General features: G+C 30.6%; 5 protein-coding genes across 5 annotated transcripts; 2 read left to right on the forward strand and 3 right to left on the reverse strand.

Annotated features, from left to right (window-relative positions):
* Positions 1–891: 891 nt before the first annotated feature.
* On the forward strand, positions 892–2,106 carry Kpol_367p1 (endoplasmic reticulum-Golgi intermediate compartment family protein; the record flags this gene model as incomplete). Its single annotated transcript, XM_001642854.1, has 1 exon — positions 892–2,106. The coding sequence occupies one exon, from the start codon at positions 892–894 to the stop codon at positions 2,104–2,106; it is 1,215 nt and encodes a 404-aa protein (XP_001642904.1).
* A 1,696-nt stretch (positions 2,107–3,802) lies between these two features.
* Positions 3,803–6,190, forward strand: CDC24 (Rho family guanine nucleotide exchange factor CDC24; the record flags this gene model as incomplete). The annotated part of the gene is made up of 1 exon (XM_001642855.1): positions 3,803–6,190. The coding sequence occupies one exon, from the start codon at positions 3,803–3,805 to the stop codon at positions 6,188–6,190; it is 2,388 nt and encodes a 795-aa protein (XP_001642905.1).
* Positions 6,191–6,691: 501 nt separating this feature from the next.
* On the reverse strand, positions 6,692–8,029 carry Kpol_367p3 (uncharacterized protein; the record flags this gene model as incomplete). The annotated part of the gene is made up of 1 exon (XM_001642856.1): positions 6,692–8,029. The coding sequence occupies one exon, from the start codon at positions 8,027–8,029 to the stop codon at positions 6,692–6,694; it is 1,338 nt and encodes a 445-aa protein (XP_001642906.1).
* Positions 8,030–9,797: 1,768 nt separating this feature from the next.
* Positions 9,798–11,342, reverse strand: Kpol_367p4 (uncharacterized protein; the record flags this gene model as incomplete). The annotated part of the gene is made up of 1 exon (XM_001642857.1): positions 9,798–11,342. The coding sequence occupies one exon, from the start codon at positions 11,340–11,342 to the stop codon at positions 9,798–9,800; it is 1,545 nt and encodes a 514-aa protein (XP_001642907.1).
* Positions 11,343–12,000: 658 nt separating this feature from the next.
* Kpol_367p5 (uncharacterized protein) lies at positions 12,001–13,689 on the reverse strand (the record flags this gene model as incomplete). The annotated part of the gene is made up of 1 exon (XM_001642858.1): positions 12,001–13,689. The coding sequence occupies one exon, from the start codon at positions 13,687–13,689 to the stop codon at positions 12,001–12,003; it is 1,689 nt and encodes a 562-aa protein (XP_001642908.1).

Genomic DNA, 13,689 nt, shown 5'->3' on the forward strand with positions numbered 1-13,689 from the left:
CCTGTATGGGCGATGTCCAATATTCTTTTTAATAAATATGGCGGGTGCTTGCATTGCCAATAATCGATACATTTTCCTTTTCTTTTCTGGGGGTGGGTATACGAAGAATCCAATATTTTTCCTAGCTTTTTCTAAGACGGAATGCTTTGGGTTAAACAGAAACAAGGGGTGGGATTTGTTCCTAGTTTGAAACCAAGTATTCATTAACCTGGTGGTTAAGTTAGGTTATTTGCTCCGTAAAAATTTAACCATATTTTTTCTAGTCTTTATTCCATTTCATTTCGTTCAGGTTAACCTAAAAGCTAAGGTTAACTTGGATGAATTCGGTTAATATTCATCAACGTAACCCGTTTTGTTTTATTTGAAATTAGTCCAAATGGATTTTTTCTTGGACGTACGCATGTATGAATATATGAATATATGAATATTTCCGTTTTCCTTGTAGACTTTGTCACGTTGTTCTTGTTCAAACGCTTTGATAGCAAAAATAATTAATTATGTATAATCTTACTTCCCAGTAAAATACCCTTTCCTTCTCTTCTCTTCTCTTCTCTTCCCTCCCTCCCCTTCCCTCTCTACTCCATCGTTCCTACTCTCTTGACTTGTCTTTTATTACAGCAATAGTATTCAATTCCAATTCCAATTCGAATATCTACTTTGATTTCGATTTCGATTTCGATTTCGAAACTGTTTAAATCAAGAATGTAAACAATTTAAAGTCGAATTGTATATTTAATATTAAAATCTATATAGGATATATTGCTTGGTTAGGTTTCAACTGTAATACACATATATCTTTGCAAGTAGTCATACCATCGACACGTATCTATCTATATATATAAATATATGTATATATGTTTTGGTTATTAAGTTAATTGACATCTCTTAAACATGAAAAGAAATTCAATCTTAGCATATGACGTATTCACAAAGACTGAAGAGGACGTGAGGATCAGAACAAGAGTCGGGGGTATCATTACACTATGCTGTTTATCATTTACCGCAATTCTATTATTCTCTGAATGGATTAATTTTAATCATGTAATTACAAAACCAAATCTAGTGATAGATAGAGAACACCATTTAAAATTAGAACTAAATATCGATATCACTTTCCCATTTATACCTTGTCAATTGTTAAATCTAGATATAATGGATGATTCTGGGAACGTACAGTTGGATATTACAGAATCAGGTTTCACCAAGACAAGAATTGGCTCAGATGGCCAGCAATTAGGAACTACAAATTTTAAAGTTAGTGAAGATTTATTAGAATATTCTCCAAAGGACAAAAATTATTGTGGTTCATGTTACGGTGCAAGAGATCAATCTAAGAATGATGAAGCAGAGAGTGTTGATAAAAAAGTCTGTTGCCAAACTTGTGAGGATGTTAAAAATGCATATTCTGATGCAGGTTGGGCTTTCTTTGATGGTAAAAATATCGAACAGTGTGAAAGAGAAGGTTATGTTGAGAAGATGAACGACCAGTTAAATGAAGGATGTAGAATATCAGGAGAAGCTTTATTGAACAGAATACATGGCAATATCCATTTTGCACCAGGTAAAGCTTTCCAAAATCGAGGAGGTCATTTCCATGATACTTCATTTTATAATGATCATAAAAATCTAAATTTCAAACACATGATCGAACATCTAAGTTTCGGTAGACCAGTGGCACAATTTAAATCCAATAAAGACCTGGTGGCAATGACCTCGCCATTAGACGGCCACCAAGAATTACCTTCAATCGATGCCCATAATCATCAATTCATCTATTTTGCCAAAATCGTTCCTACAAGATTCGAGTATCTAAACAAACAAGCACAAGAAACATCACAACTAGTGGTCACATCACACATGAAACCAATAGGAGATGCAACCGACTATTCAACTACAATGAATAGTCGTCAAGGTATACCTGGATTATTCATAGATTACGAAATTTCACCATTAAAAGTGATTAACAGAGAACAACATGCGACAACCTGGTCAGGGTTCCTATTGAATTGTATAACAAGTATTGGTGGTATACTGGCAGTAGGAACAGTAGCAGATAAAATAGTACATGCCACACAACGTGTAGTGTCACATATTAACAATAAATAAGTTTATATATATACAAATATAAATATATATATTAATATCCATCACATCTTAATACGTCTTCGTCTTATCTTAAAAGTGTCTCAAAATTTAAATAAATAAATAAATCAGGATCCGGCACTATAAAAGGAAGAGCGAATTATAAGAACAATAATAATAAGAAAAACGCTTCCTTTACTTTTACATGTCACAATTAAGAGAAGCGGTATGGTGGGGTTGGGAGAAAAAAGTATGTAGTTTAAAGTAAAAGTACCTGTCATTTATATATATATATATTGGCATGCTTGTCTTTTTTTTATATGTTCAGTAGGTATAATGTTTCATATTTGAGCATTGAGGTATTTTATTATCCCATTCATATATATTGATTATCATTACTGTTTTTTCTTCTCTTTCTTTTAATTATGTGGTTGCCCCCACCCCCCAAATAACCGCCATAGTTATTGATCGTCTCTTTTTGCTTAGGTATGGGTGGCGCGAGTGAGCTCTCAACTGAGTGGCAATTGATTTGGTGGTTTGAGTGTGTGTGCCAGTTTTCTCTTTTTTTTCTCGCGTCGTGACAACGCGAGAAAAAAAATGAAAAACAAACATAGATATATTATCACGTGACCGGTTCCTTTTTGTATGAAAAACTGACTGATATGATAATTATCGATTTCCGGAAATTTCGATACAAGAGACCATGATGCCATTGCTGCAGCTATTACTGTTACTCTATCCTCAGGTGTTTCTTAACGGGTATATGTTCTCTCTGTCCTGTCTATTCTGTTGTTGCAGTCGTTTCTCTGGGATGACGATAATGATGATGTTATATTTTATTATAGGTTTTTTTTGCATTTTAACTTTCATTTTCTTCATTTTGGTTTGTTTGATAAAGTTACGTACAATTTAACTTTTCCTTCGAATCCAAAATTACCTAGGTTGGATATTTTTTTTCTTTGGTAATTTATTTTTAAATTTGAATTTATTTTATCATCTTTTCATTTTGAAGGATTGTTACATTGCAATTTTTACTAATTGATTCATGATTTGAATATTATACTGGTTAATGTTTTTACAAGCCAGAAAAAAAACACTGTACAGTTGGCTTAAGTTTAAACTCTATTAATTGGTTTTAAAACCCCTCCCGTCTTCTTTCAGTTTAGTGTTATAGATACTAACTGACATCTAATATAACGTTTATTCCATATTAAAATCAAAATCACATTATTCTAAAGGGATCTCACTCATATCGGAAATTCTACTATTCAATACTGGTTTGATATTTATATTCTTCTCGTTAATAATATATGCAAACGAATTTTTTAAAAATTATATTAAATTCGTATTACTAAAAAATTTATATATATCAAATAGATATATATATATATTGTCTTTTTGTTTTCTTTTTCCTATTCCTTTAATAATTGATTTAAGAAAATTAAAAGATTTTCAAGCATTACAAATTTAGTTGCATCAGATTCACTATTGCCAAATATAATAATAATTCATTATCTCTTTTTTCTTCTTTAAAAGAAAGAAAAAAATAAACAAGCATATCAACTTGAAATTAAGAAATTGGAAAAATTGTACGGGTTAATATATTCACTACTTCCCATCTTTTTGATCTTATCTCATAGATTCATTCTCAATTCATCACAACATACCTCATCTAAAAAAAAATCACAGTGTTTTGACTTAGTCTTTCCAATATTTCTTCATGGTACAGAATCAACTTTTTGATACATCAAGTATAGCCATTAGTGATGGCTCAAGAACTCCGTCAACGACAATTATGGTAAATAATCTAATGAACACAAACGTAACTGCCCAAGACTCATTATATCATATCTGTGTCACTGTGAAAAGAAGACTGGAGTCATTATCTCAATTAAAACCTTATCTAAATTTAGCATATTCATCAAGTGAACTTTTATGTGAAAGACAATCATTATTACTATCGCAAAAACAACAGCAACAGAAGGAATTAGGTCATCAGAGTTTAAATTCGACATTCGGCAATAATACACTAAATCAAAGAGATAGCCATAATGAGATTAGTCTTTCTAATGGTGGTAGAAGTAGTACAATCTCAAGTTCAAGCATGAAAGATGACACTTCACTAGATGGGGTCACATACGCAGCCTCCTCTGGTTTATCTTCAGTACAATCAACGTCTAATCCAAATTCAGGTCATAATGGTAACATAGAAGATACATTACTAACATTCAGTATGGGTATTTTACCAATTACAGAGAACTGTGATCCAGTTACACAATTATCGCAATTGTTTCAACAAGGTTCTCCACTTTGTATTATTTTCAATTCTGTCCAAAACCAAGTCAAATTACCAGTCGTCTCTTCAGATGATTTAAAAATTTGTAAAAAATCCATATATGATTTTATTTTGGGTTGTAAACAGCATCTAGCTTTTATTGATGAGGAATTATTTACAATTTCAGACGTTTTTGGAAATTCAACGAGTCAATTAATGAAAGTTTTAGATGTAGTAATTACTTTAATGGATTCTGCACCTGATGTATTCCCATCGACTATTAGTGTACTAAATGATGAAGCAAATTTTATTAACGAATCACAAAATTCAATCAAAAAATTCGAATCGTACAGTAAAATTATGAAAGAATTTGTAGCCACTGAAAGAAAATACGTTTTTGATCTAGAAATCTTAGAAAAATACAGACAACAATTGTTAGAGAGCAATTTGATTACTTCAGAGGAATTATATATGTTATTTCCAAATTTATCAGAAGCAATTGACTTTCAAAGAAGATTTTTAGTCTCTCTGGAAATAAACGCAAAGGTTGATCCATCAAAACAAAGAGTCGGTGCTCTATTCATGCATTCCAAGTATTTTTTTAAATTATATGAACCTTGGTCCATAGGTCAAAATGCAGCAATTGATTTCCTATCGAATAATTTGGAGCGACTCCAAGATACAGATTTCGTCATTAAGAATAAGCTGGAATTACAATCTTTCTTATATAAACCAGTCCAAAGGTTATGTAGGTATCCATTGTTACTTAAAGAGTTGCTACAAAGTTCAAATTTAAGTAATAATCCTAAGGAGCTTGAAATGGCTTTGGATATAGCAAAGAGTATAGCCAGAAGTATTAATGATAATCAGAGACGAACAGAAAATCATGAAGTTGTAAAAAAATTATACAATAGAGTTGTGAATTGGAAAGGTTATAGAATTGCAAAATTTGGCGAATTACTATACTACGATAAAATTTTTATTTCTACTAGCAATTCCTCGGAATCAGAAAAGGAATTTGAAGTTTATCTATTTGAAAAAATTATTATTCTATTCTCTGAGGTTACCCAAAAGAAATCTTCATCATTGTCATTAAAGAAAAAGCCAACAACTTCATCTTTATCCTTAAGTTTAACTTCTTCCCATTCAAGCTCGGCAAACCAAAATAATGATGGTGTGAATGAACCAAAGTTAGATTTAAGAGGAAGAATTCTAATCATGAACTTAAATAAAATCAATCCTCAAGGAACACATACTTTAAATATTACTTGGGAATCTCCAAAAGAACAAGGTAATTTCATATTGAAATTTAAAAATGAGGAAACAAGGGATAATTGGTCTTCATGTTTACAGTCATTGGTTCGTAATATAAGAAGTGAGTCATTTAGAAGCACAAGTAGCACGGGTGATAGATCATCGTTAACTTCACCAATTCAACATAAACAAGCACACAACAGTATGGCATCAATTAATAGTTCGCATGTGAAGCGTATTTCTGACATGCAACAAAAGAATCGTACATCATCATTTGGCAACGAATATAGATCTATATCAGAGAATTATAAAAGTTCGATTCCAGATTCTTCATTACTAATCCGCATTGCTTTTAATTCTGATTTTTATACAATTTTGATAGAGCTTGATGCTTCTATCGATGAATTATTGCAGACAATTAAGAAAAAGATAAGTCATTCAGGCACGGTTACAAAGATTAAATATCAAGACGAAGACGGTGATTATGTTATCTTAGAGTCCGAAGATGATTGGATTGTAGCAAAGGATATGTTGAAGGAAAATAATGATCAAATTTTGAATGTTTGGGCCTATGCTTAATCCATATTAAATTCTGGTCACTATATGCCATTCACGTTTTTTTCTATTACATCTACTTCAAATTTTCTATTTTTTCATATTATTCATTCCCTATCAACTTTGGACCATGATAACTATTACTAAATTTTCTACATTAGTTTGGCATGGTTTTTATACTCAATTAATTCTATCCCTTATGAAACCAAAATAAGACAAAATAATGATTACTATTCAGGAATAAAGACAATAACAAGACATTTGTACTGTCTTCCCTGAAAAATAATATATAGAGAAAGTATATAGATACGTAAATCCATTGTCTAAATGTAACAAAAATCATATCGCATTTTAAATCTATTAATAATATCATTATCGAATCAAGGAGTTTGATTATATTATGCCACGTATGGTACAATCTAACATCAACAAGAGATATATAAATTACATATATTTTTTGATGACGTATAGCAAAAAAGAAGCTCAACTTAAATTATAAAAACAATAAACCGTTAAATTACCCATTTAATTAAAAATACTATCCAGATCATCCAAAGTTATAGACTCTGGTGATTCAATATCCTCCGTCAAAAACCCATTTCTAACAGTCTTCATCCATGCTGATGGGATTATTGGACTGCTATCATATTGTGAATTAACTAAAGGATCTGTACTTGAATTGCTTTGATCTCTTTTAAACTGTGATTCAATTGGGGTTTGAGTAGAAATTATTTTATGTAATGCTGAAAGAATTCCAGCGGAATTTTGAGAAGTGTTCTTAAAACTATCCTTGGAGGCCTTTGATAGCCTTGGGGCAGCAGCAGCAGCAGTGATATATACAACTGGTGGGGACACAGTTGGAGCCTGCTCACTTCCAGGTACTTTAGTAGGATTAGGTTTAACCTTTTTAGTTCCATTTTTACTGCTATCTGATTTGACGTCATTCGAATCACTGGCGCCTGTCCTCTTTTTTTGATTATTGGAATTAGATTTTACAGATGCATTGCCTGGAGATGGTACATTGGCTGGTGCTGTTGGTGTTAAGCTTGCTGATACCGGAGATGTAGAATATGGAATATTGAATTCATTTCCGAGTGTAAAGGCTAAATTATTCGACATTCCAACTTTCTTACTGAATGAAAAGCTATCGTTTAGAAATTTATCATTCTGGCTATTATCAGAACTACCACCGTTACCCTTTTGGGAGTTAATTTGCTGACCCATTTGTTGCTGCTTTAATTGTACAGATGCGGCCTGGGCATGTTCTTTGTAATCCGGAGATAGAATACCTCTATATACATAAAGCATTCTTCTTGGAGAAGAATCAGACCACTCTCTTGATAATGCGTAGATTAAGGTCTTTTCCCCCTTTTCCAGCTTCTTTACATAAGCATTTAATTTTGCAGATATCAGATTAGAAAGTTTTGTTGACAAATTAGACATATCTGGATTCTTCTCTAATAGATAGTCACATAATTGTTTTACAGTCATACCTTGTTGATCTGGGTCTTTCTCCCATAAAATGATAAAGACAGTAAATAAGACTTCGTCATCTAACGGAGCAGACCTGTCTGATGGAATTGGTCTATCACCTGTGACAGGTATTAATTTAGAAATTTCAACAGCCGGTACATCTTTATCTTTTTTATTATCCTTTTTTGATTTAGGATTACTACTTAATTCTGATGGCGATGAAGAAGACATATTTGGGAATACGTCTGCGGCAGTTGCTGTAATCGGATCAGGTTTAGTGCTTAAACCTAAAGCACTGGCCTGGAAAACAGGAGATGTAGTGTTTAATAATATTTCATTATCAGTGGTGGAGGTAGGGATTTGAAACGGTCTTGGATTTGTTAAAGCCATAGTAATTTCAAATATATATGTATATCTTATTTTTCAATAGAAAATAGGGGAAAAATAATTGAAGAAAAAACTGAAAATGAATAATGTCTGACACTTGATGCAAATATGAATTGTTTTTTAAAAAACAAATTACTTTAAAATATTGAATAAATCAAAGTATTAAATCTTAATTTTAATTTTTTAATTAAATAACTATAGGAAAATTAATTAAAACCTCCAATATGTATTTTTACTTGAAGTAAAATGTATTAAATAGACAAAAAAAATTAAATTAAATGAAATAAAAAAAGGAATGTAAAAATAAGTGCTAAGAATAATAAAATATAGTTTCCAACTAAGGACTTGATTATATTATATTATTTTTACTTTATTTTAATCAAAGGTTATATTATCGATTCCTAATTTATCGGATAACTTTAACTTAATGATTAAGCACCTTATTAGTATTGTTATGAATTACTGGGTTCTGATTATAAACAGTTTTGTTTTTAGTCTTCAAACAAAATTTAAAATTAACTAATTAAGATAAATGATTGAATTTAGTCGTGACTACAAAACCCTAATCGTAACTTAATTTGTATGAATTCTTGAATATTTAAGAACACTTCTATCGTACCTTGCCTTACATTACTTTACATAAAATCAAAGTTAAAAAAAAAAAAAAACTGAAAAGTTTCACTTTTGAGAGTCATCGCGCAATTTTGAAAAATTATGAAAAAGTTGCGTGGGTTAGTCAAAAAACAGATTTAATCATCATAATTATTGATAAATACTAAACAAGACAAAGAGAGGTTTATAGTTGTATTGTCCAATGATAAGTTAAGTTAATTTAAATTACATGTTCCAGTGATTTTTCAGGAATGGAATATTTGATGATATCTTCTGCATGATATATGTAAACAAGATTCTAAATGAAGAAATTGGCCTCTTAAATAAAATATAAGTTTTACTTAAAAGTAAATGATTCCACGTATTCTTTTTTTCCCTATCTTCCAGTAGACTATTACTAAAGTAATACCAGTCACACGTAAACTATCGATCTATTCCTTATAGCTGGTTATAGTTACCCATGCACATTTCCCAATCTTAAAGAGATCATTGGTTTTTTAATCATCTATATATCTTAAAGGAAAAGTTTGATTTATCTACAGTTTTAACACCGTTGGGATTGCTGCTCAATCTGGATGCGACTGTCGATTCCTATTCTCGAAGTTTCAAAAACAGTTCACTATCTAGATTCCCTATTACTGATCTTTCATCTACATTTATAATCAAATTAACAGTAGTTTTTATATTGATAAACATAGATCAATATAAATGTGATGATAGTTGTTCTCAATAAATTAATCATTTTGAAAACTTTTGAAGGTTTTTTAAAGAAATTAAACAAAAAATGACAACTTTTTGAGGAATACACCCAGTCACCGCATATATAACCGCATGATTTCCCGTATTTTTAAGAAAAAAAAATAGTTGAAAAATCAACAGAATTCTCTAATTTTTTCTTTTTCGATGCGGAAAAACATACTAAAATTAGAAAAAAAAAGGAATAACTTATGGTGGGGAAGGGAAAAACTTTCCGCGTCCGGAAGAAATATAGAGAAATCGGAAAAACAAAGCTTCGATTTATTTGTACATCCATACTATTTATCCGAAACAGTCACTTGGGATTGGAAAACATACAACAAAAATTAATCCGAACAAAAAAAAAAGGATTAAAAAAAAAAAAGCACACACCAATGCGCCACAAATGAAAATAAGATAAATCTCAATTAGTGTCATCTGATCTTAGACGTTCTAAAGACTCCTTGGTTCTCTCGTAATCAGATAGCCAATATTTATCTGCGTTAGAGTATACATTGTCTATTTTGTCGCCATTTGGTGGTACAAACCAATAGTTTACTGCAACATGTATATGATTCTTGGTTTTTGTATTATTTTCATCACCATATGATGTCACTTCATGGAACCAACCAGTTGGTAGATACAACATTTCACCTGCTTTGATATCAACAGTAATTCTGTTTGCGTTTTTGAATAATGGCCATTTAACATTGATAACTTCACTCATTTCAGATCTTGTTCTCTCATCCGCAATCTCATCAATATGAACAAATGCCGGCGGGATTGTGGAAAAAGAAGGTGGGTCTAAGTATAATATATCTCTTTCAGTGTATTTAGATCCTTCTTCATTGTCTAACTCGATAAACTTCTCATATTTGGCTTTATCTGAGTCACTTAATTCATTATCTTGTTCCAAATATTTTTTATACACTTCTGCGACAATTGCACCATCATCTCTTAATTGCCTCCAGTTTGGTGCTTTACTATTTCTTACATAGTCAATAATACCCGAATTGTATATCTGTCTAATATCACCAACTGTATACATTTTAGCTGCATCACCTGGTGAGAACAATGTGAATCTTTTGTGCCCGCTAATTGGGATATAAATATTATCAGCATGGTCATGGTGTAGACCTGATGAAGAACCGTCACCTGGAATATTTCTTCCTAAGCCCATCCACTTGTCTGATGTATCCTTCTGGAAACTTTTAGCAAAGTCGATATTATCTTTTCTGGATGTAGCACCAATCCAAAGATTAATTTGTTGTGGGATAAGGTACTTTAAAAATTCAGGAGTCTCTGGTAGAGTCTTAGCAAGATTAATCATAGGAGGTTGGTATAATTCTCTAATACGTAATTCGTCTTCAACAATTTCATCTTCTTCATTTTCAAAAGGTTCCAATTCGTCAAAGTCGTCGTGCATATCTTTAATATTTATTAAAGAATCGACATCAGACATACTACTTTTAAAATTTTCATCAATAACCTGATCCTTTTCATCTTCATCACTTGAGTAATTACCATTCTCTGGATCATCTTCGTAATATTGAGTTGTCAAATAAAGGCCAGTTTCTTCCTTTTTAGTTAGGCTTTCCATAAATTCTTCAAAAGTCATTTTTAATCTTTTAGTTCCACTACCAAACCCACCATCCACTTTCTTCTCGATTTGTAGTACCTCTTCTTTATCCAAAAAATCAGTTACGTTTTCATATTTCAATTCATCTAATGGGAACCCTTTTGGAGATACACCTCTGATTTTACAAGGTTTTCTTAAAGCAACGTAATCATTGAAAAATTTCAATTGCTCCTCCTCAGTTTGAGGAACATCTATGACATCAATCTCCATCTTATGTTCCTCTGGATAGTAAGCTGTATACCGAGATGTCAACTTTGAGTCTAGATCCAAAGCTTTTTTAGAGCCATGGGAACCACTTGATTCATCAATTGTCTGTCTTTTGGCAACCATAATCGTTATATAATATGCAAGTGTATGAGAGTAGTAGACTTATGAGTAGTTTATCATCCTTAGAAATCATAGTATTCTATCAATGTATAATATTCCTTGATCATAACACATTTATATATAAGATGTTGGGCATCGAAGAATTTTTCATTTGGTAGTAAGAGAGAGAACCAAGTCGTAATGAAAATGCCAGAGAAATCAAAAAAAATTCCAGATGGGTAAGAAAACATCGTATATATAAGAAAATACGACAGCAAATATATGAAACAGCACACACATTCTTTTTAAGTTAACTGACTGATTCAATCAATCAAATACTCAAGTGCTCAAGAGATCACGTTCAATTCTAATTATAATCTTATTGATGCATTAAGAAGAGACACTTTAAAAGGTCACAATTAATGAATGTGTCTTTATTGTAAAAACATTCTAAGATTGAAAAATAATGGATAAGTTTGTTTTAACAGAGAAACTAGAATTTTACTTAGTGAGTTTTTAGTATATTTAAATTTAGTAATATTGCTAAAGGTATAAATGGTAGAAATTATATGCAAAGTTTGATAAATATAGATTAGTAAAATAAAATAAAAATTGATGGTGATGATAGTGATGATGGTGATGACAAAAAAATTGCAGTCCTTTTTTTTCACTAAACTATAATTTAATATCTGTTAGGGTTACGTTTGTAATCCATATCAGTATCAAAAAAATCAATATCCATTGAAGAAGATGATCTTTTGATATGTCCTTTAACAAAAGTTCTAATTCCTGAACTAGCAGGTATATTTACTATTGGATTTGATCTTGCACTTGCTTGATTATCTTGTTTAGAAAAATTATTGTTATTATTGATTGAATTTAGTGTCATTAATCTCTTTTTCTCACTAGATTTGGTATCGACTTGAAATAATGTTGGAGTTGTTGGAGTTAATGGTAATAACAATAATGAATTTGGCAACAGTGATGAAGTGGAAGATGATATTTCTTTATCAGATTCTGCAGTCATAGCAGAATCCGGAGATGCAAAGGTTGAAATTGCAGAAGAGGAAGTTGAAGATGAAACTGAATGAGGAGAATTGTTAGTAATATTAATATTACTGTTATTGTAATGTTTGTCATTATAATTACTATGATTACTGTAAATATTCATTCTTCCCTTCATGCAATTACTAGATGAATCTTGATTTGTTTTCATAAATTCGTTATTTGAATGCATAATATTTTGATCATTAATTAAATTATCATTGATTGAATTTGCCAAATTGTTAAATTCTTGAGAATTGTAAAACTCTTCAAATTGCAATTGCAAATAATAATTTGATAAAGCTGTTAATATTTTATTTCCGTTATTCAAATTGGTGTTGGTAACAGCAGCTGTTGTAGAATTTTTTTGTTGATCGTTCAAATACTTAAATTTAAAAGAAGATGGGAAAGCATCCTTATCGGTAGCTAAAAATAATAATTTATCACAAATCTTATTTAAATTGGCATCTTTAGAATCAACATGATAATTTTCCCAGTTATTTAAATCATGGAAATTCAATGCTAAAGTAATTAATGTAATTGAAGCCAATGCAATTGCAGATGAATTATAACTAAATGATAGGTTCAAATCAAAGGATGCTAATTCTGCTAATAGGATAGCTCCAGATTTAATTTCATTTAAATTTAAATTTGAGTTTTTCCAATAAATTGGATTTAAATTTTGACTGCTATTATTATTATCGATAACTAATAATAAATCAATAAAATAATCAGTTGTTGGATTTTGTAAAATTGACCAATTCAATGAAGTTAATAGATGCCATTCAATTTCTTTAAATTGTGTAGGAGTAAATTGATTACAACATAAACTTGTTAAAATGTTAAAATTTGGAATTTTATTTTTGGAATCCCAATATTTTGATGAAATCCATAATGCAGTTAAGGCAAACAATTGATAATTGTTACACTTGATAATAAATTTGGAGGAATATCTATTCAATAAATCAATGGTTAAAAACAAAGTTGAAGATGATAACTTTAATCTTGTGTGACAACAAATTATGAAATCTATGATTAAGTTTCTCATTTTGTCGTTGATCTGTGGTTGAGCTTTGAAGTTATTAATAATTAATGGGTATTCTAAATTTGTCGAATCTTCTAATCTAATTAAATGGTTTAATAAAGATTTACTGTATTCTAAGACGGAGATTCTATGAACATTGAATTGATTTTTTAATAGACTTGGGTTAGCAGCTTTTGATCTAGCAACATTTCTTCTTATATGGGCCAAATGGTGTAAATTTGGTAAGGAATCGACGACCTTAACATTATCATTGTTAATAATTGTAGTTGTTGAAACATTCAT

The sequence above is a fragment of the Vanderwaltozyma polyspora genome, genomic scaffold (genome assembly GCF_000150035.1).
Source record: "Vanderwaltozyma polyspora DSM 70294 KpolScaffold367 genomic scaffold, whole genome shotgun sequence".
NCBI classification, from domain to species: Eukaryota; Fungi; Ascomycota; class Saccharomycetes; order Saccharomycetales; family Saccharomycetaceae; genus Vanderwaltozyma; species Vanderwaltozyma polyspora.